The 24,505-nt window shown below is 39.1% G+C and overlaps 1 protein-coding gene across 3 annotated transcripts in view; it reads right to left on the reverse strand.

Annotated features, from left to right (window-relative positions):
• Positions 1-348: 348 nt before the first annotated feature.
• The window catches only part of TENM1 (teneurin transmembrane protein 1), a 1,737,496-nt gene continuing 1,713,339 nt past the window's right edge, over positions 349-24,505 (reverse strand). For all 3 annotated transcript variants that reach the window (XM_085608139.1, XM_085608140.1, XM_085608138.1), the window contains 2 exons: positions 18,518-18,660; positions 349-2,398 (listed from right to left, as the gene is read on the reverse strand). In XM_085608139.1, the coding sequence (XP_085464265.1) occupies positions 1,643-2,398; positions 18,518-18,660 (899 nt within the window). In that variant the 3' untranslated portion in view covers positions 349-1,642. The remainder of the gene's footprint in view (positions 2,399-18,517; positions 18,661-24,505) is intronic.

Consider the following 24,505-nt stretch of genomic DNA (forward strand, 5'->3'; position numbering starts at 1 on the left):
ATTTAACAAAACTATTAATGGCACAAATGAACACAAGAAAAAGCATAGTATCCCTATCCATTCTTCACTGTTAGCTGAAACAACCCACTGCTTATCAAAGAAAGTCTATCCTTATGAAGAACCTGGCAAACGTAATATCAGCAGGAAAATCTGCAACTATTGGCACAACTAAAAATTAATCTTGCATTTCAATTGTAACAAGAAAAGCTGCAAGTCTCTGAGAAAATATATGAGTGGAATGGTTGAAAGAAACCAAATGCTACTCTTTGAATCATCCACTGTGAGAGGAGGAGGGGGAGGCAAACACATTTCACCAATGATCATTTATTAAACCGTTTTCCCCTTTATTGACTCCTGGATAAAAACTCTAAGCATGTTGGTCTTTGTTAATGACATCACTAGGTTTTGAGAATCCTCACGGAAGGTACAGAGGGCTTGGTGGGATCCCCGTCACCCCCACATTCTTCTCATAGCATTTTCAGATTCTCAGTTGTGATTAATGTAGTCTCTTAGCAAATTATCCCAGCATTCAAGCGATAAAGTCGGACATCTTCATGTAGTAAACCATTAGCATTAATGCCATACCTCACGTGGTTGCTCTTTTAATGTCCAAGAACATACAGTGTTTTTTATCAAGGGCTAAAAAACAATATGCTTTTCCAAAGCTAAGACCTTTTTCTAGACTAGTTAATTTGACTCTCTGCTTCTTATCAACGAACGAGTCAACAAACACGTATATTCCATTTCTAAGGCATCAATTACTCAGATTCAAGACCTTTTTTTATAAGCAAGATGGCGTCTACCAGCCTCAGTATGACAGGTTAGTTGAAAGTGAAGTTGATAGGCTCCTACATAGAGACAACCTTGCATCACAACAAGCTAGTGTTTACTGTCATCAGTAAACCAGAAGAGTCTCTTCCTTCAGGATTAGTCCAACCGGATGTTTCAATGATTACTTTCTTGTTTTACATCATCAGTTGTTGAGTAGTCGATTCAGATGCTCAGATCTCTGCTGCCCTTGGACACAGTTCACAATCCTCATTGGGCGCAACTTTGAGAACAAGACACTGCTTCCTTCCAATATGGAAATCGGTAAACTTAAGAAACACATTGCCACTGGTTATAAACAGTCACAGACAGTTTAAGTTGATAAATAACTCTGGTGTTATTTTACTTTATTATTAATTGTTTCATTCTAGCTTACCGCAAAGGCTAAACAAAAAATATAACATCAAATCTGGAGCAATATATGTGTTTCAACGTATAGAATGCTATAGCAAATTTGTCTGAGCTAAGAAGATACAGTACCTCACTGGCGCCCTACAGCACACAATTAATAAAATGACTGGGGACTCTGCAGGTGAGGGATACTGAACTCTTTGAGCTATGCTTGGAAAATGTTGAACACCGGCACACGGGAAATAAAAAGCTCCACCATCATTTTTTCTAAATGATTTAAATAAATAATATTAAAATACCATCTTTTGTCACATTTAAAGGCAGTTGGATATGTTTTTTTCAGTTTTTTCCTTCTTATTTACATATACAGAGTCTTCATCTAGAAAATCAATACCATAAATCATTGTATATTTAAAAACAGGCAGTCTTTGGTGACGCAAAAGGCAGAGACTTTGCTTGTTTGTTACCTCCTGCCTATTTCACTCTGTCTCATGAAGTGAATGTTGTTGGCACTGTCTGAGAGTTCTAGGTACTGCTCAACAGAAAGGACAAAATATCCATCGTAGCCTTGTACTCTGCCGGTGCTAAGAAGCTGCTGTTTTTCGGCTTCTGTCCATGCCCGGATGCCCTCCTCCCCTTCCTGCAGCCGTCTCTGCTCTTTAGTCCAAGCCAGTGCCACCGCCCGCTGCCTAGCCATTTCCAGAACATGGTTCTTTTCTTCTTCAATGGTTGTCCCATAGCGCACATTGAAGCACAATGTGGCGTGCTGGAGTTGTATATCCGCAAACCTTCTAGTCCTTCCATTCACCACAGAAGTCATCTGGGACACAGTGACATTGACGCCATTCTCCAGGACGCGGCCGCCTCCGGTGTTACCAATAAGAGCCAAGTCCTCTTCTAGAGATCCCAGCTTTATGAAGTAATGCGTATCTCTGCCCTCTATAGTAAAATGGAGACTTTCCAAGTAATAGGCATTGTTGAGGATGGCTGCAATGCGCCTACTGTCTTCGTTTGCTACACCTATAACATCAGCAGTGACTATGCTTTCTTTAATGGCAAATTTAATGCCTTTCCCAAAAACAGAAGGGATTGCACCAAACCGGGGTAGTTTTCCTTCACTGCACTTCTCAGCATTGGATTTGGGAGCCATAGGGAGTTGATCCAGAGAAATGAAGTTCCTCAGTTGTTTCTGCAGCTCACACTGAATTCCAAGAATTGTCTGAAAAAAATAAGTGGATTTATTAAATATATGTCAGACATTTTGAGTAAATGTGATTGCATTAGTCAGTTTAATTCTATTTATTGTATTAAACATTTATTGGGAGGTTTGATCAAACTATGCAAATATTACAAAGCTCTGTATGTTTTACAAATTGCATTTAATCCTTTAAATTGCAACAATTGTGTTCCATACATCAGATAGATATACACGAAGCTCCTTCAAAGCATATGCACATTTAATCAGAAGAAATAATTAAGAGATGACGGTCACATAATAGTCATAAATGTTACGTCATTGAGGATGGTATATTTTAACAATTGATTTGATATTAATTAAAATGCTAAAATTAGTGAATATATCAATGAACTCTGCAATTCGTCTAAGCACATTTGCTAAGATGTACTTTAACAAGAAAGTAATGAAACTGTTGCACATAGGTCACTACCACAGACTTGACTGAACCCTTGATTTTGTTGATGTTCAAAGAGTTGCAGAGTAGAAAAAGAACTGACAATGTGGTTACCAGATACCTTTTACCATCACATATCGGCCTCTTTTAAATTTGGCCACATCATCCCCCTCATCAAGAAGCTTGATGCCATCCCCAGTGACCTCAATAATTACAGATTGATTACCAACTTCCATCTACTTGCTAAACCCATTGAAAAATGTGTCCTCTCTCAATTAAACAATCACATTGAGAAATTCAACTTGCATTACACATTCCAATTCTGGATGTAGGAAAGGCTGCAGTACACAGACTGCAATCCTGAACATCACTAATGACCTACACTGATCCCTTGATGAGGGGGATGCCTGTCTCCTAATTAGCCAGGATCTCTCAGCGGCCTTTGATACCATCAACCACAACATTCTTCTCAACACCCTCTCACAATGAGCTGACATCAACTGCACTGTACTACAATGGTTCTGTTATGTTTTATTGTATTTATCGTACATTTTGTATGCCTCGCGCTTCTTGCTTTGCTCTGTCTCGCGCTCTCATTTTGTTCTCGCTCCACTCCTCTACGTCAATGTATGTTCTAGAGCGTGGAGTTGTGGATGCTGAGTTGAGAAGAGTGCGGATGCGTTTCTCTGCTGTTCCAGTGTTTCATGAATAAACACTCCTAATCTACATTCCTGTCTCTGACCATCTTTAAAATTGGCGACGAGCGGAACACAGGAAGAACCTATGCATTAAAATTCACTTTTCCGTGCTTTCTGCTGTACCAAGATAAGACTGCAGACCCCAGCGATCGGAAAGCGGACTTCAGTGATCGGAAAGCGGCAGTTTACTTCATTGGATTTTCTACCCTTGGTGATGTACTGAACATTATCCTACAGGTCGTATTTGCCTGTTAAATGATTTACTTTACTTTGTCTCTCTTCTCTACCTTTGTTGAAATTCAAAACATTCAACCGTCTGTCCACAAGCGCTCTTACCTTTAGCGTCTCGTTCTTCAGAACACTCAGCAGAGTTCGCCTTCCTTGCTTCCATACCTTCATACGCCTTCACGCAGTGACGCCTGAGGTCACGTTCTGTAACCTCTTGTCAGGCACCTACGCTCACCGCATTTCCTCGTTACACAGCTGATTATTATTCTATTTAGCATACGCGGTGATGCGCACACCAATTTACTCATGCATCCAGTCTACAAGTATTTTACCACAATAAGCTGGTTATAATTCTATTAAGCATACACGGTGATGCGCACACCTAATTACTTGCGCATCCTGCCTACAAGTATTCTACCATAAACATCTTTCTATTGCTAATAGATGTACACGGTGATGCGCACACCCTTTCAATTGTTTATTGCGCATCTAATAATATAATTCTCTACGGTGATACGCACACCTTGTATTTGCTTCTGTTATTTTCCTGTGCACCATCTTACCTTCCATCCTGCAGTGATGCGCACCCTTATTTAGTTGCATTTTACGAGATTTCATTTTAATTCAGCGCGGTGACGCGCACACCTCCTTTACTACTATTCTGTAATTGGATAGTTTGAGTTATTTATTTTTTATTTTTTATTTTTACCTTATCTGATTTTCAAGATGGCAAGTCAAAATTATTCAATCCAGCCTCCTCAAGCGTTCTGGCCTGCTGGATCTGATCCATGCATGAAGTGGTCAGAATCGAAAGCCTATTTTCTCAACTTTATAGACACTATTGATGAAGATGGGAAAATGACGCCTGAGAGAAAAAAGAAACTGCTATTACATTCTGTTGGTCCAGGAGGATTAAAAGCTTATGAAGGAATGACCAAAGCTTTAGGAGGTGGCGATACCAATGTATTTTATGCCATAATGAATGATTTCGACACTTACTTTGCACCTAAAGTTTGTATTGGAATTGTGAGGTTTAGATTCTTTCACAGGAAACAAGAAGCTAATGAAACCATAGACGAATACGTATCAGCTCTGAGAAAACTTGCTGATGATTGTAAGTTTGATCATTTAGTTGATCAATTTATCAGAGATCAAGTAGTAATGCACAATAATGACCCAGCTGTACAAGATAGGTTGTGGATAAATGGAGATGCTGAGTTAAAAGATATTTTGAGCATTGTAAGAAAGGCTGAAATGTCTAGTCGCAGTGCAAAGTTGCTTAAACAAGATGCCGCTATTGCGGAAAGCTCTGCAGAGGTAGTCAGTAAGATCAAAGCCAAAATGTCTAATTCCAAAACAAATAATCCGGTAAAATATAAAAATTACACCACAAAAAAAAAGAGTATAATCACAATACCAATTTTAGATGTTACCGTTGCGATAGTCCTTCGCATCTAGCATCCAGTAAAACATGTCCTGCTTTAAGGCAATGATGTTCAAATTGCGGTATTGTGGGTCACTTTACCAAAGCTTGTAAGAGGAAAAGCAAAAAGAAAGTCAAGTGTCTGGATGAGGGTGATTGTGATTCGAGTGATTGTGAAGGTAGTATTAAGAAACTTACCATCAATGATTCCAGTAATTCTCAAAATTTGAATCCGAAAGAGTTATTTATTTGGAATATCTATGACAGTAATAATAGAACCTTAAAAAAACCTTTGTGTACCATGTTTATCGGTGGGATTTCAGTACAAATGTATGCTGATTCTGGATCGCCATATACTATTGTTGATGAAGAAACGTGGAAATCTCTTTTTGTTGCACGTTTGGGTGATAAACTTCTCGAACCTGATATTCAACCAGTAGGGTTCTCTAGAGAGAATATAGATATGGTTGGGTACAGGTCCTTAGTCTTTAAATTCAAGAATAGAAAGGCCACCAGCAACCTATATGTTGCCAAGAAAGGACCTTCAGTTTTAGGCTGGAAGGACCAGGGTAAATTAGATATAATTCTCAACCCTAACAGTCCAGATCCTGTCATGGTGCTTAATGAGGATGATTTGCTTTGCAAGGAAATGATAGAGAAGTTTCCCAAAGTCTTTAATGGAAGCATAGGGAATCTTAATGATTTTGAGCATCGCATTGTATTGAAGTCTAATGCTTTCCACAAAAATATACAAAGTCAGACAAATTCCTGTTCTCCTCAGGGAAGATGTTGAAAAAGAGCTGGATAAATTGGATAAAGCTGACATCATTGAAACCACTGAATCCACGGAATGGTTTTCTCCGATTGTAGTAGCTAGACGTAGTAACGGCAAATTGAGATTGTGTATTGATCTTAGGCATCTAATCAATAATATTGTAGTAGATACATTTCCTCTTCCAAACATTTCTGAAATGTTGACCTTGGTAAAAAATGCAGAGTGGTTTTCTTCAATAGATCTTTCTGCTGCTTATCATCAGATTTCTCTTGCAGATGAGAGCAAACAGTTGACAGCCTTTATCACCCCTTTCGGTTGTTTCCAATATAAGATACTTCCTTTTGGCTTAGCCTCTGCGGCTGCTATTTTTCAGAGGTTAATGTACCATTTATTTGGCCAAATCAAAAACGTCAGATGTTTCAAAGACAATATTCTTGTTTTTGGTGCCGACAGGAATGAACATGACAAAATTTTGAATGAAGTCCTTACCATCCTGGAGTCCAAAGGGTTAACTGTTGAGCATTCCAAGTGTAAGTTTGCCGTCAAATCTATCACGTACTTAGGTCACACTATCAGTAAAGAAGGTATTTCTCCCAAACCCTCTTTAATTGATGCAATTTATGATGCACACAACCCCAAGAGCAAGGAAGAAATCCAGTCCTTTCTGGGACTTGCTGAATTTTATTCCAGATTTGTGAAAGAAATTTCCTCAAAAATGATCCATATTAGGCAACTTCTCAAGAATAAAGTCAAGTTCTTGTGGAGCACAGTGTGTCAATCTGAATTTGACAACATCAAACGTGCCATTGTAGAAGCCTCTGCTCTAAAGGGATTCGATCCTGATTTAGATAATATCATTATGGTGGACGCCAGCAACAAGGGTTTGGGTGGTGTGTAATCTCAAATAAGAGCTGATGGCAAAAGAATATTGTTGGTTATGCTTCCCGTGCCTTATCTCCTGAAGAAAAATGTTCTGTCATTGAAAAAGAGACCCTTGCATGTGCTTGGGCTATGGACCATTTTCGATCTTTTATTTGGGGAAAGTCCTGTGTGATACGTACTGATCACAAACCATTAGTCAAGTTACTTACTACAGAAGGAATTTTGAATGCTTCAGCTAGAATCGCTTTGCGGTTACAAGATTACATTTACCAGATTGTGTATGTTCCTGGCAAAAAGAATGTCATTGCAGATTTCCTGTCTAGATTACCTATCGAGATGCATGAGTGTGACCCTTCTGACTTGGACATTGAACAAGTTGCTTTGATTCACAATCAAGGCTTATCCAACCATGATGAGAAGGAATGGTCAAATGGTTATAAACTTGATTCTATTTTACAAAAATTGACCGTTTTTATAAATAATGGTTGGCCTTGCAAAAACAAACTTCCTAAGGCTTTTAAAGCCTTTTGGGAAATCAGACATGAACTTTCTGTTACCAATGGTTCTATTTTCAGGGGTGACAAAAGTTATTCCTCCTCTTTCAATGAGAATGAAAATTGTTAAACTTTGTCATGAGGAGCACAGTGGCATCGTTAAAACCAAGCAGAGGGTCAAGCAATGGTTTTGGTGGCTGGGCATTGATGTTTTAATTGAGAGAGTTGTTCGTGAATGTTTACCTTGCTGTAATTCTGATAAATCCTTAGTCACTCAGAGACCACAATTAGGTGAGTCTTTTGTTCCCAACAAACCTTGGCACACTATTGCTATTGACATTATGGGTCCAGTTGGATTGGAGAAGAAATATGTTATAGCACTCATTGACACTTTTTCTAGGTGGCCTGTCATCAAAGTTGTTAACAAAATTAATTCTGAAGAAATCTTGACGTTTCTTGACAGAACCTTCATCGAAGAAGGTTTACCTGTCCAAGTTATTTCTGAGAATGGAGTCCAATTTATGTTTAACTTGACCCAAGAGTATTTTAAAAGAGCTGGCATTAAACACAGGACAACCTCTCTTTACAACCCTTCTGGTAATGGCATGATTGAAAGATTTAATAGAGTTTTAAAGAGTTCTATTCAAATGGCCGTCCAGAACAGTTGTGATTGGGAAGTGCAAATTTTTAAAACAGTGTGGATGTACAGAACTACACCTCATGAATCTTTGGAAGTATCCCCTTTTGAAGTCATGAGAGGTCGTGGTGCCAGAACCAAGTGCAATCCTGAGTGGTTATTAGAAACTACTTCCACTACTGTCTCTGTTAAAGTCATTAGATCTAGGATTGTTGATAAATGTAACAAGTACCAAGAACCATGTAATCAAAAACATCATACTAAGGATGTTTATATCAAGGTTGGTTCCTGGGTCAGGGTCAAGAAACACTGGAAAACTAGTAAGGGTGAACGTCAATACTTTAAACCTTTAAGAGTTAAGAAAGTCTTAAAAAATGCTGTACAATTGTCGGATGGTAAAATTTGGAACCTTAAAAGGATAGCCATTTTTCGCCCTCCTTCAAGTTTGTCTAACAAATTTCCTCCTTTGAAGATTACCCGCTTGCAAGATACTCACTCTGAGGGGGATATTACCACAAAGGATGATGTTCCTACCAATTGTGATGGAAATTTTAATAGCACTTCTAATTGTGTTAATATTGATTCTGATTCCTCAAATGTGAACAATAGTATTGTTGTTTCGGGTGGAGGTTGTAATGTGGATTTACCATCTAGTGGGGAGCAAAGCAACATGGAATTACCATCTGGAGGAGATCAAGGAGGAGACCAAGTCAATGCTGTTGTTGACCTTCCACATTGTGACAACAAATGTATTCGTTCTAAACCTAAATGTCAGATAATTTTTGTGATGATGTATCTTAATTTATTGTTTTTTTGTTTTATTTTGTTAGGGGGAAGATGTGCTATGTTTTATTGTATGTTTCGTATATTTTCTATGCCTCGCGCTTCTTACTTTGTTCTGACTCGCGCTTCTCATTTTGTTCTCGCTCCACTCCTCCACGTCAATGTATGTTCTAGAGCGTGGAGTTGTGGATGCTGAGTTGAGAAGAGTGCGGAGGCGTTTCTCTGCTGTTCCAGTGTTTCATGAATAAACACTCCTAATCTACATTCCTGTCTCCGACCATCTTTACAGGTTCTCATCATACCTGAATGAAATAGCTAACCATATCAAACTGAACAAGTTCACATCAACAGCAATATTAGTCACTCAAGTAGTTCCACATGGCTCAATTATTTGCCCTGCCCTCTTCAACCTCTACATGGAACCCATTTCAATGATCCTGAAACAAGACAGGACTGCCTACTATCTTAATGCAGATGACACCCAAATCTATATCAAAATTGCTTCACTTAAAGACATCCCACATCTCAATAACACTCTCTCCTCGATACACAACTGGCTCAACAAAAATTACCTAAAACTAAACCCCCCAAAAACTGAACTCCTCTTCATCCAGCCTAAAAAAAAAATCCCTACCCCATCCACAACTTGTGCGACAGTTTAACTGCACTAAATTGTAAACTATCTATATCCAACTCTGTCAAATCACTGGGGAATATCTTCGACAAAAGCCTGAACATGAAAGAACATATCAACGCCACAGGAAAAAGTACCTTCTACACACTAAAATCACAAAAAATTAAACTATTTATCCCTGCCGAAGACCTGAAGACCATAATCCAATCACTTGTCCTCTCCAAGCTGGTCTATGGCAATGCAACAATCACTGGCATTTCCCAAAATCCACCTGCCACTGAAGTCCACACTCAGGGCAGCAGCTAGATTGCTCTCGGGAGAGGGTCGATTAGACAACATCACTTACACCCTCATGAAACTCAACTGTCTACCAACTGAAGCGAGAAGTATATTCAAAACAGCTTGCATAACATACAAAGCACTTCACTCTGGAAAACCATCCTACCTCTCCAATAAATTCTCAAAAGCTGCCCAAAAAAGACATCTTCAAATCTCCAACGCTCTTCTTCTCATCCCTCCCAAATTCAAGACAACCAAATCTCTCACTTGATCCTTCTCTGGGTACGCCTCTAGAATTTGGAATGCTCTAAGGGACTTCATGACAATCAATCCTATCTTACCGTCTGGAAAAACTCAAAACTGTAGCTTCTCAACAAATTCCTAAACTCACCCACCTAAATCTCTTCTGTTTGACCTACCAAACATTGCGTCTAATGAAACTCACTGCTCACTCTGACCTCTATTCACCCCCTCCTCTGTATACCCCAGTCCCACCATATACTGTATTGAGATATGCCTCACACTTGTATCTATCTCTTGTAATTGACACCTGTTTACTTCCTTCCTGGCTTATATTGTATGACTTTTCCCTTCCCACTTTTGTTATTCCTCCTGTAAACGATGTATATGTAATCTGTATAAAGCCTTATATTGTATGACCTTTTCCTTTTCCCTTCCCACTTTTGTTATTCCTCCTATAAACGATATAAAGCCTTATATTGCATGTCCTTTTAATTCCAGAATGTGTTATATCTCCTGTAAATGATGTATATGTAATCTTTGTAAAGCCCTCTGATCCCCTCGGGTCAAGTTTGCACTATATAAAACTCAAAAAGAAATAAATAGGGTTGGAAGAGAAGGTTCTGATAATAGGCCACGTATATGTCTTTTTTTAATTTATGGGGTTATCGTATTTCTATAAAGTGTTGTCAACTCTCACCCTGTTTAGTTTAATTTCCAAAAGTCTGACCCCCGCCCATCATGTCAACACCTTATATACCTTATGTTTTTTTACTGTATTTTAGGAGGGCTCATTCACAAAAGATTGCCAGGGCTAAAATTCCCTTGCAGTATACTTGATCTGCTCACTGCTGCGTGCATTTGAACTCCTGTACCTGTATGGTCTATCGATTAGAGGTTTTTGAAATTAATTCAACATTCAACTGACAGTTAATGTAGGGCTTTCAGCTGTGTTTTCATGCAATCTCTAGGTTTCAAATTGAGCACTACACTTCTTTTCATTTTTATATTTTTTTATATTTTAACTGCTAGATTTGGCTAAGGCCCGAGTGTCACTCAACTCGCATAATCAATCTGAGGTAGGATAATTGTTACGTCTAACGACATAGCTTCATGATAATGGGTAACACTCCCCAGGCTTTGTTTGTGGTCTTTGTGTTGATTTGCCTCACTGAATCGCCATGAAATCTTAGGTTATAATCAGATATTTGACCCTGATTAAAGCTACATTGATCTAGTTCTGGCCTTGTTCCTATCGTGGTTGACCAAGGAAAAAGAGTTCTGTTTGTGCAAGAATCATCCAGCGGTGGCACCTCTGGTTTTATGCCATTCGAAGCCAGCTAAGTATGCCCACGACTAGGTTTAAAAAAGACTTTTACGGATAACTATTTCTTAGTTTAGCCAATATATTTTGAGTGGTCTTAATTAGGCCCAGCCAACATCTAAATTTCACTGGTGTAATTTGTGTATTCTTGTAGATTTTAGCAATACTCTTGTTACGTGAAGTTCCTGAAATTACACCTTTATGCCACATTATGATAGAATAGGATAGTATTTGGAAAGTGCACTATACCCGAAGGTGTCAAGGCGCTGGGCAGACAAAACCAAAGAGAGAAGCGCAAACAGGCGATTAAGAGGAGAATAGCCATGTTTTCAGAAGTTTCCTGGAGACCGGAAGAGAGCCTGCGTTGGCAATGGAAGGGAGGGGTGAGTTCCAAAGCCTAGCGGCGGCAACCGAGTAGGAGCAGCCTCCCCATCTGGACCTACGAAATCTAGGCGAGACCAGTGTTTTCTGTGTGGATGATCTCAAGGTCCTCCCCGGAGTGTACCATTGAAGCAAGGATTTAAGTTGGGACAAGCCGTTACTATGCATGGCTTTGTATACCGTACTCAAGACCTTGAAGGAGATACGCTCCCTGATAGGGAGCCAGTGTAAGGTACGGATCCTGCATAATTAAACTGCTGTTAGCAGTAAAGTTAAAGTGAGAGAACAACACGAACATCTAGAACATGAGTGGCTGTTCTTTGCGGCACTTGTGTTTTCCATGCTATTTTTTAGGTTGAAAGACTTCCTTGTTCCTAAACTTGACGCATGAATGCATACTGCTTCAACATATAGAGCTGAAATATGGATTCGCATTTTTCATAAGTAAGTGTAATATTGTGTACTGATATTTCATGTAATTAAGCAAATGCAAATTAGGTGAATATCACAGAGCCCTAGTTCTTATGTGGCAAACTCGCTCCATAACGTTAGCACACTATGTTGCCAGTCCTTAGCTTCCAGTTGACAACCAAGTACGTTCTGCGGCTTTATTGTAGAGCTGCTTCCATTGAATAAACTGGATTAACAAACCCGATATGAATGAATTGTATAAAACAGGCACAGGGCTGTAAACAAGGTTTTGTGATGACACATATATTGTTGAGTTGCTTACACGCGACCAATTGGACTAATTCCCTGGTAAAAATAATTTGGAAACAGAGGACACCTATTTACCAGGCTAAATTCAGTCATAAACATAAGTATATGACAGACATTTATACGCTTGGTGGCAACTTACACAGAGATTTATAGCAGGCATAAACCCATTTACAGATGTGGAGATCTCTTCCAGAAGTGTGGAAATTTTTGCACTTGTAAATCTCACTCCAGGGATGGAAAGAGACTAAGGGCATTTGGAGACGTTCCATGGTATTGCTAGATTAGGAAAATTGGAAATGCCCATAAATAACTTTATTTGTGAGCATCACCCAACTTCACTTATTCCCTTCTCCAACCTGGAAAGGGTCAGATTTCCACTCTAGAACAGTACTAGCATAAATCACTTTCCAAAGTGGGAAGGAGAAATAATCACCTCCATATTTGGTTGGGGTGTAGGTTTTTCTCTGTGGGGATAAATAATCACCCAGAGATTAAAAAAATACACAAGTGTGCATTTGTGCAAGGGATCCTATAAACCCTGTGTGGAGGTTTCTCTAACGGAGCAGGATGCAAGGCTGAATTAGATGTTGACGGAAATCTCGCCTGACTTTCCCAAAATTCCCAGTGGACTCCTGTTTCTGTCACATTTTTCAGTGAGAATTCCAGGAATTGTCTGTGAATCCCTGGAAGTAGTAACACTCACTTGTAGGTGTAATCTATGAGTGTAGATCTATTACTTTCTTGGTGAATTGGATCCTTAATCTTGTGATGAGACAAAGTATTCTATTAGTTATAGGGACTGACTGACAAAGGTAACTTTGCAAGTGGAGGTCAACTCATGTGTAGATCTACTCCTACAGCTAGGTGTAAATCTTCACCTTTTTGCTATGTACCATTTCCAAATGCAGATTTACATCTAGATGTAGACATTAGGGTCGCCACTCCCTAGAATGAGGGGATGGAGACTCCTACAACTTAATTTACAAATATAAATTTACTATTAGTAACTTTAAACCTATTTGTGGAGATTTCAGCTTCTGGTACTGGGCTCTCCTCAGAGAAAAATATAGGAAAATGTGTTTATTATTTAAAAAATATATATAAAAATAAATAATTTAATGCAAAACAAATATGTAAGATAATTAGTTAAACTGTAGTAATTGATTTATAAGTATTATTTATGAATACTTAAAAATTAAATTTAAATTAAAAGCACCCACCCACACTAACATATTATTTTTTAATGTGTAACAAATATGGTTATAGGTTATGTTACTAATTATTTCTCATAATTAAAAGTGAAAGGTATATAGTGGTGCAGGAGTTCTGGCGCCAAAAGGACTGAGAGTTTCCCGTATTGCAGGTGTTGGTATTGGCAGCACACATGTGGCATCCTAGTTTCGCTACCCACTGGGGCAAGAGGCTTTTCATTTTCTTAAATTATATGGCGGCACCCACTGGGGATTATCAAGAGAACTTCAAGATCCAAGAAGCAATCGCACATGCCCACTGGGGCGGGACTCTGGTTGATATTTAAGTTCCCTGAAAGCTGCGATGTTTTAAGATTTTGCCAGTGATCAAGGACGCATGTATGTCAGAAACGCATATGGCAGATTATAGAGCTGGAATGAAGGAGCCATGGTTTGCTGCAACCTGCAATAGAAAAAAGGAATTTACCTTTTCCGTGTGTGGCGTGGTCTTCTGGGCAACTTTGTTGTTTGATATTGAGCGGGACGCCTAACCACGATCACACCCCGCTGCCTGAAGGAGGACCTGCGTGCTGGAGTGCTGGAGTTCTGGTGCCGAAAGGACTGAGAGTTTCCCGTATTGCAGGTGTTGGTATTGGCAGCACACATGTGGCATCCTAGTTTCGCTACCCACTGGGGCAAGAGACTTTTCATTTTCTCAAATTATACAGCGGCACCCACTGGAGATTATCAAGGGAACTTCAAGATCCAAGATGCACTCGCACACTACAGAAAAGATAGTAGAGGCCAATAGGATCTCCAGCATCAAGGTAATAAACTGCATTTTGTAGTAAGTGAAGTAGCACTACTGGACTACTACTATAACATGTCTTTTGTGAATTTGGTCCACTGTCTCAAATCGCTAGTAACAAACTTGCTAAAAATTATTTTTAACAAAAATGCCAAGGACTAAATCATTGTGTCCTGATGACAAAGAGCTAGGTGGCAACCCTAACTGGTCGTTTTGCATTTGGTTACCAGTTGTGTGCAGTAGGCAAAAAGATGTTGCAGTATTGTAACAGGGAATCAACATGCAGGTTCAAAAGAAGTAGTAACAATGAAGAGCCCTGAGAAACTATGTGCAATGTCTGACTACTGGCCTGCACAGATTGAGCTGGAAAATTAGTTTTGTCCGCAATGTCACTTTGTTTGCTGTTACATAAGTTCTGTTAATAACTACCCTAGGTTATTTTCCTGAATAAATGAAATTCCGTTGTGATGTACAGCACACTCAAACTACCTCTGGGCTTATTAAGCTCTATAAATAAATGCAGAAAGAAGCAAGGCATGAATTTGCAATAATATGAATTGAAATAATTTATTTTGTATTGTTACACTGGTTAGTATGAGTACATTGTACTCAGACACAAGGTTAGATCAATTTTAGATAACAATAATTGATGATTTAACAGATATAAGCTTTAAAAAAAATCTATAAAGCCGACAAGAACAGCACGACTGACATTCACAAAACACGTTCAATCTCAGAACAAATGAGATCAATATAACACCAGAACAAAACATAATCTGAGAGAAAGTATCTATAAGCTGCAAAAGGAAAGTCATAAAAAGGTCAATAAATTATTTAAATTACCCTTGCAGACTCCTTCACTGTGATAAACTCTCATCTAGTGCATTGAACATATAAATGAAAATTATTCTATGAGAGAGGCAGGAAGTATGCAATTTGTTAGCAATCAGATATGGGAATAAAAGTGGATGTGTTAACAAAGAGATCTTGTTTTTTGTTTGAGCCTTTACAGCTTCGGTACCAGTGTGATTAAAGAAGTCCAAAATTCAGAATGGTCCTAGAACACTTTAGGGACCTAGGATTAAGCCATTTTGTAAAGAATATATTTATTAGATATTTTGGAATCTTTGAATCAATTTTACTAACGGCCTTATTTTTAGTATGCCCTTTTTGGAATGGGGAAACCGTGTGGATGGACTCTCTGATTCCAGCAGGTGTCCCTGCACCATACTCCAATGATTATGACTTTTCTCCTCAGAATGAGGAATAATTGCATTGTCCAATAATATCAGTAGGGGATTATGGGTGACTGGGAAGCAGCATGAGGAGCTGTGGCGGGTTTGGGGAGGCTTCATCCTGTCTAGGACAGCATAGTCTGCTCTCCCTGTGATGCTGCAGGGGGTAAGAAGGTCCAGACTGTCCAACAGCCCCTGAATTGTAAATTGGTTTGGCGTCTCGGCGCATAATTATCCATTCCAGAGTTTGTGGACCTGTAATTCTGGGCCCCGACACAGTTAGAATTTTGGTTTGGTGACATTTATCTGGTGCTGTCAGTGGGTAAAATTCTGCCTCTCATAAAGTGTTTCATGCACATTTACGAGTAGTAATCTTCTCCTGGAAAATGTGTAATTTACTTATAGCAAATGTCAGTGTGTACTGTCACTCATATCAGTCCCAATTCAAAAACGGCACAAGCTGCGGATAACTGTGCAGAAGTGTCATGAATTTTAAGGGCTGTCACTGACCCACTGTGGCTGACTAGCAAGCACACACAGTGGAACATAAGCAAGAGGTCCCCTGTAAAGGATTCTACCATTACACTTAAAAAACACTATGCTGCAAAATAGCTCTTTAAGACAAAGTGGGCCATAGTTCCTAAAAGCAGAGAGGTCAGTTGTGCTGCGAGATACTGTCATTGTATATCTGGAACTGGCACCACAAACAGCCAGGCTACTAGCTTAAGGTAAATGGCTTCAAATCTAGCCCAGGTAATGCAAATTCTCTCTGCAAATTAATCTTCTGTTTTCAGCGAGATTTGAAAAAAAAAAGTACTTGCTGAGAAAATCTTTTTGTCGCTGCCACATAACCTACGTATGAAAGCGGAGTTTACATTTGCTGTTGTATGGGAGAACAGAGATGCAAGCACAATGCCTGCTTAACTCAGAGAGAAATATTTCCAGACTTTGCCTATTGATCTCAAACTTCACAAACCAACAATTGAGGCATATAGGTAATAGTGCAGGCCTGCTTTCCTTTACTTCTAGAATTACCTGCCCACATTTGAAACTGGATTAAAGGTATTCATTTTTATTTAGTTTACGTCACATAACATTCCCAAAGGTAGAAAGACGATTAGTGTGTATAGTATGTAGATACCCGTAATAGCAAATTTCACTAAAACTTAAATTATTTTAAGGGTGCATCAAACATAACTGCTATGAGGTGCTTTACCCAATAATATAGATGAAATATCTCAGTTGAATAAATATTGGTCAAATGACTGTATGGCTGTTATGATGAAATATAATAAAAGGTTGCTTTCTTATCACAAGTCACTTTATTAAAGTGGTAACCTAACATACTGGAGTGTGACCACACCCCTAGCTATACATACATAGGGTACTGTAGTAGTAAAAAACACATGATACACTTCTATTTCAACCATTACATTTAAAGGTTTATGGCGAATTTGCTTTGATAAGAATTTAATTTGCTAAGGGGTGATTTTACTTTGTACACATCCGTTCCAAATCCTTCCCGTCTCCACTTCATTCCAGTTCTTGATTGCGTTACATCACATTTACATTGTCCAGGTCAATTTCTGGTTTCTGTGCCCTACTTTCTATAAGGAAATGTCTTTTGTTATCTCTGCATGCTCCGGTGATATAACTTTTGTAAGAGGCTTAACATGGAGCAAGCTTACAAAGTCATAAATACAGGGAGAGATACCACATAATTCACATGATAAATTTACCATGAAATGACTAGTTTGGTGATTCAGGTGATTTTGGTACACTCATACAATTTGCAGGATCACTTCAGATTCAAGCTTTGAACTATAAACTCTTCATGCAACACAGTTGCAAGGACAATAATAGGCTCAGGAGGAACAACAGTGTGGGGAAGGACAGGTTAAGGAATGAAACTAAAAAAAGGGATGAGCAAAATTTCAAGGGACAGACAGAAAAGCCCATCGCTATAAATACCACATTAACGCGGCATGGTAGGTCAATGTTCCGGCTGCAAACATCACTTTGTAACCTGAAGTTATCATGGGTTAATCTTTTAAGCAGTCTGGTAGTTTAAGGGATCAGTTTCAAAGACCTATATGTAACTAGAACATTCAAGTTGTATCACATGATATGAGTAGCCTACGTGGTCCTTGTTTGATTTGTGTGTTCTTTGTTTATCATTAGAAATGCAGGACAACATGAACAAAAAAAACAAAACCAAAGGTAAGTTATGACTGACATAAGACTACATGACAGCTACTGCTTGACCTTCAAATAGTGAAATCCAAAGGTAAGAAGATGGCTTAAGGTTTGGGTAGTAGAGATTTGTGTGCATCCTGAAGGCCATAGGTGCAAACGTAAGGGCACAGGCACAGAGAGGTGAGTGTCTTCTGACAATTGTAAACAGCCATGGAGTTTGAAGTTACAATTTAATTTAGTCTATTCACTGGATTAATTCACCTGAAACTGATATCCGTGGATACCTTGCAAGTCACCAAAACCAAACCAAACAGAAATAACTCATCCTTTAATCCTTCTGAACTATTAAGTTGGGCAGTCGTTCATTATTCCATTTAACTAGTCAAGGGTTCTTATTTCCCTTCTAAGGAGCTACTTTTTTTAGATATAGTTTCATTTCCTGAGTCTTTTGGAACTCTAGAAATTTTTGTGAAAATAGTTTCAAAGACACGTTTTATGATCCCAACATATTTCTGTTGATAAACTGAGAATATCATGAACATTCTGGTAGTTCGAATTTTATGTGAACTAAATTGTCTAGAGCTATGTGAATTTAATAAACAAAAGACCGAGATTTTTGTGTGCCATTCGGGAAAGCTGTAATGAGCGAGGTTGCTCATAAGGGTGCCATATGACTCCAAACTCCCTAAGAGCGACCTGTAGAAAGGACATATTTCTCAATCTCTACCATGGGTAAATTCTCTAGCAACACCAGATCCACCACAACTCAAAAGTACTAACCTTTCCAGGATCCCATTCTTGGGTTTTTGTCTGAAGCTTTGAAAGTTCATATGTTGATTCAAATGTTTCTACATCTGGTTTAGGAAATCCAGGTAGAACATTGTGCAATTGAACGCCAAAGAGCTCTAGCCAGCTTCCAATATCTGAAAAGAAAAGAACAACATAAAGTTTATTACATAAATATTTAAAGAGTGCTATTTACCATATAAACATTTTTTTGTCTGTTTTTTACCTGGAGGAGGTCAAAGGCCTTTTGAGCATATTAAATACCTTTTTAATAATATTTGTTCTGAAACATGCCTCTAAATTATTTTAGGTGGATATTTGCAAATAGTCAATTTCTGACAAGGGTGAATATAATCACATACACAATCTACATGTGAAATTCACAGATTTAGATGCTTTTAATTTTGCATAAACACATGCAATAGTCGTGATATTTTTAATGCCTGTCCGATGTGGCGGAACATCTCTGCATGACAGACCTAACGAGGGCTGACTAAGCAATTTAATTCTACATATGGTCATATTGATTGTTGTGGTACTCACTTTGGCAATTAACTAGAGGCATGATACTGCTCCAGGCCATCATATGTAGGCCAGTACCTCCAAACCTGATAGTTGCAGTTCAGGAGACAGTAAGCCCAGATTTATGTGCACCTAGTGAAACCACTGTAGGGTTATAGGCCAGTACTGAAGGTAGGAGCACACACTGGCCCCCCTGTCCTACTACTACTGCACCATAGGAGTAGCAGCCAACGTTTCCCCTGGTCTATACCATCCCTGACTAAGCCTACCCTGACTCTTGGACTCGCCATCTTCCCGCATTTTTCATTTTCTTCCCAAGGCACAGAAGAAACAGAGTAAAAAGACTGTGTTATTCCTGGGGTTGGCTGGCTATTCCCCATTCCATGAACAAACCTGTTTGATCTATTTAGTGGAGTGATACAAGCAAGAACTGTACATCCTGTCCCATCCTTATACCTGATCCAAAATCCAACAAACTCATAATAAGGGAGAAGCTCTTAGTCCGAAGTTTAGGCTCCCCTCTTGCACAATGATGGGTTCATCTTTAAAGATTAGAAGGTCATATCATTTTGTTAAAAGTCATGGGAAAAGATGGAGCTGCAGGTGAGATAAAGTGCTTTGAAGTGCCAATGCCTTCATTGTGTGGAAGTTGTGTGTTTTGGGGATTTTGTGGTATTTTTTTCAATTGCTTTAATGTAAAAAATATAAAGCTGATGTTCTCTCCATTGTTTACACTTTGCAAGAACTGAGCCATCAAGTGAAATCCATGAAGAATTATCCCTTCTGGAAGCTGCAATTCACAAAATAAACAGGCACCATGAATTTAAGCAATTGTATAAAGACAACAAAAATTGTCATCTAAATTTCCATATTGGGACAATTTATATTATAATTAGCTTTGAATTCAAAATTGTGCTGACCAAACTTAAATGGTTTTCCTGTTTTTAAGTGACTGACTGAAAAAAGCTCTTATAAAGAACATGAAAACTCACTAGGATATAACTTAATGAATTACCTAAGGGTACAATCAGACCTGTGTACATGCGACAAACATACAAACAGAAAAGTCGACAAGAATTACACATGAACAGCCGCCCAAAACATAAAAAAGTAGCATCAACACACTCACCAATCCAACTAGTAAGTACACAACAGCAGGCCCACATGTGTTGCATCCTGTGAGGTCCACCAGTACACAGTCCTAATAATTTCCACCATTAATCAGACTAAACCAGAACCAATATAGGGAATACAGTGCACTCCCAAAAGAAGAGCAAATGTAATTTAAACGGCAGAACACAAGCACACCGTGTGCCAGCATACCCAACCTAGCAACCATCCACAAATGATAAAAAGGAAGTATAAACAAATCCAGCTACAAATCACAGCCCACCCATGATTAAATGGTAGAAATTTGATAAGGGCGATGCATCACAGCACACGCTTTGTGGAATATACAAGGATTCATTACAATGTGTTTTTCTGCAATTGAGGGTATAGTGTTTTTTTGTCTAACATGTGTTGTTTCTAGATTGCATTGGCCACTTTCTTGGATGGGAAAAATTATGGAATATGCTGATAATTGCCTGACATGGGGGGAGATCACAAATCATTTTGATTGATGCTATTTCTTATCCTTGGTTGAAAGTAAATTAGTAGTTGGTGCATATCAAGAGAGCATATTTGTGGAGGGGGTAATGTGTGACAAAGAATATTTGTGCATATTGTGGTGGCGATCTGTTGTTCAGTTATTTATACTGTTCTGTTTTTGTGCTGCCTTATAGAATTGTGGTATTATTCTGTTGTATGATAGTTGTTGTGTTCTAATTAGACTTCTTTTCTGCTTTGTGCCCTGTTATGTTTTGTTTGAATCTTATTCTGCTTTGTGCTATGTTATGGTATTGTGTTATGATGTGCTCTATAATTACTATGGGGTGCCAACAAATGCTGACACATTTCCAGCCGAAAGCAATACATTCCTTTAAGGCTCCACTGACAAGGAACCATTTACTAATATCTAAGGTGTTTAAGACATCAGTCGACCAAAAACTGCAGAAGGGACCTGAATTAACTTAGTACTGTACGCTCAGTTCTCACTTTAGGTAATATGGCTACAATGTTACTTTGGTGTAATCAATCTCTGCGGGCATAATTATTGAATGTGTAGATTACTTGTTGGAGTCAAACTCAAATATTTTCATAACTTTTTTTTCAACGTATAGGTACTTAGAGGGTTAGCTAATTGACCAAAGTAATTGCATGGATCTATAGGTAATTTACTTTAACACGTGGAAATGATAAGAAATACAGAGGGCGAGAGGGAGAAACAGAGAAATGGAGGAGATAGGTATTTGTAGGGGCAGAAAGAAGGATTCTGCTTTATAGTCTAAGCCTTATGTTCAGGCATTGACTTCGGCAAAGCTAATGTTCTGCATTATGCTGGTATGGTCTATTTGAAATGGGAGGTGAAGAGGACAGAGGCAGAGAGCAAGAGTGGGAGAAAAAAAGGAGACTGAGTGCGAGAAAGAGAGAGAAATAGAAGGAGAGACAGAGAAAGCGAGTAAGTGAGAGAGTGAAGGGACTGGGGGAGGTTCCATTGGGTGCAATAAGATAAAAGCAGGGTCAATTTGGGTGGTGAGACAGAAATGTGTCGTGGCTCCCACCCTGTTTTCCTTATTTATGAATGGCGTAGTTGGAGTCCTAAACAAATGCCAGCATGAAGCCCCCAAGATAGCTGGTGTACACTTCCTAGTTCCGTTATTTGCAGACAGAACCCTGCTGCTATCTCGCACATCTATGGGGTAGCAGGAACTGCTGAACTAATTTGCGGGGTTTAGCAGGGATCAGGGGCTTGAAATTAACATATGCAAATCCAAATACATGGCTATCCGTCACCATTACACCTTCGGAAATAAGATGGCTGTGGAGTGCCCCTCTATTGACCAGGACAGGAGCTTTGATTACTTGCGGGTGGGGCTCACTGGTAAACTTTCCTGGGATGTCCTGTTAATCCAAATTAGTTCCTTACTCACAAACAGAGCAGCTGCTATTGTTAGGAGATATAAAGCTTCGACTGTCAGGGCTGTGCTGCCAGCACTAAAGATATATAGAGCAGCGGCCGTGGATGGCACTTTGTATGGGGCAGACGTTTGGAAGCGAGGCAACACTTTGCATTTAATTGCAGCAGAAAATAAAATCATAAGACCACTTCTGGGTGTCCCTACCAGCACCCCACTTCTACCCTTGAGATGGGATTGACGCATAAAGAGGTCCAATCAAATTGCTCACTTAAAAACCTTGACCTACTGGTTAAGAATATGGACTGCAAATGAGATGGCCCCATACAGAGCTGCATTACAGGAGCTGCTGTTATTAGATAAGTGATGCTCTACCCCATGGATTAAAGCTATAAACTTTATCCAGTGAGCTTAAGCTTGGGGGTGTATGGGATGACCTGAGTAACTTGAGGACCAACATGGTCAAGATGTTGAAGATATTTACTGGGAGCATGTTCTGCAAAAGATGTAGCGCGAGATGATGCCAGAGGGCCTGACGGACAAATTCGTAAGCCACAAATGCTCTCCGTCCTTTGAGTCATTCCTAGATAGAATTATTCCCTATGAGTCTAAATCGCTGTATATTTGTTTCCGGATGGGAACATTGTCACTTAGGGTCTTCACCTTAAGATGGTCTAATGAAGAGGAACAGAACCGCATATGTCCATTCTGTCCTAACACGTCAGAATCTGAGGTGCACTTCCTAATATTTTGTAAGAAATGCAACAAACCAAGATCCAAGTGGATTCTGCCTCTTTGCCACAACTTAGGTGTAGGACAGTGCTATGGAGTGTAACGTTTATCAAAATTTGACACCTCTGAACCCATGGTATTTACACTCACAAGATTCCTAAATTGGGCTGGTCGCTCAGAGCTGCTGGGTTGCAGGCTGGCGCAGCAGATGGGTTAAGAGCTTGGACGAGCTCCTGTAGGGATGTTGCAGAGGGTGCTGTGATGCAATATAACTTCAATTTATGTGTTTTGCCAAAAGTTTACACTGCACTAGATTACTTAGCTATCACTTGAGTTTGTTTAGTGAAAACAAGGTGTGCCATCTCAGGCTAGACAGTTTTATTACCAGAAAGCGATATTGCTATATAATATTCTTCCTAATTTCTGGCAGCTGTTGTAATGCTACAATTCTATCTCTTGCACTTTACTACTCATTTGCATTCATTTTACGTCTGAAATTCTAATGTAGTAACCTGTGTCAGGCTACATATTTGCTGCCAGGAATATAATTATTAAGGAGTTGTCTAGAACCTAGAGATGTGGATTATTTGCAGTGTTTTAAATCTTCTCATTTCATATTATATATTTATTGTAAGTATTGTAAATTTTATGGTCGTTTGTGGCCGAAATAAGAATAAAATAAAAAGGAGGGTACCCGCTTGGTGTGCCACCCCCTGCTATCTGATCCTCTCAACATAAAACTTTCCAAATTACATCTAGTGTTGCTTCCGTTCACTTGGATTTATGTTTCATTTGTGAAGCATTTGGGGGGGGGGGGGTCTTGTTAATAAGAGATATGCACAGTAGGTTTTAGAGGATTTCGGATCACTGAATTTCAATGGACTTCAAGATTATGTGTGCAAATTTTGGGATTTTGAACACACATTTCTTACACAGGACTCATATTCACACATGGTCGTTCCTGCAACTCCCACAAGAGCATGTGAACGTGTTAGGAAGAGATAATTAACAAAAGAGAAGATTAGATGTAAAAATCTCTTTGAAACAACCGGAAGTGGACTGATAATGCTTGTCTGCTCTACAGGAAAGTTTCCCTTCTTCTTTGTAGAAAAACAGATAGAATGTAGGGAAGAAGGAAGCCAGGATTTAATAATTACTTTTATTGCCACTTCAGATGCTGTATTCTTTTTTATTTTAGTGTTCTTCAAGGCAGCACACACTCTGGCCATACCAGTGGCCATTTTATTGGGTAAGTGAATGCAGATTGCTGTCATGATTTCATTAACATGAGTGATCATCACCTGGCTTCCAGTTTAGGTATCTTGAGTGTGTCAAACATCTTCTTTAAAGTACCTGGGTGCCGATTAATGCTGTGGGTCTTGTTGGGCTGGTTCTTCCTGTATTGAGTGTAACTGACCTGTGTCATATAGTACAATGCCCTACATAGGAAAGCCCATGATCTACAGGTAAGAAATGTTTGGTACAGTATTTCTTGCTCTTGTAAGCCAAGAGAAAGAAACTACCTGAAAGAAGGGCTTCTGGACCTTCAACAATCATGTGCGCGAGTTTGTCAGCACTATCTAGGTTACATTTCATCTAGAAGTCACACTATCCTTCAGGTGCACTATTGGACTATTGGATAGGTTCAGTCATTCATCTTGTCCCACACTAGCTTTGTCAGCACAATGGTAAGTGTTACTTATTGAGGAGG

The sequence above is a fragment of the Triturus cristatus genome, chromosome 5_2 (assembly GCF_964204655.1).
Source record: "Triturus cristatus chromosome 5_2, aTriCri1.1, whole genome shotgun sequence".
In the NCBI taxonomy this organism is placed as follows: Eukaryota; Metazoa; Chordata; class Amphibia; order Caudata; family Salamandridae; genus Triturus; species Triturus cristatus.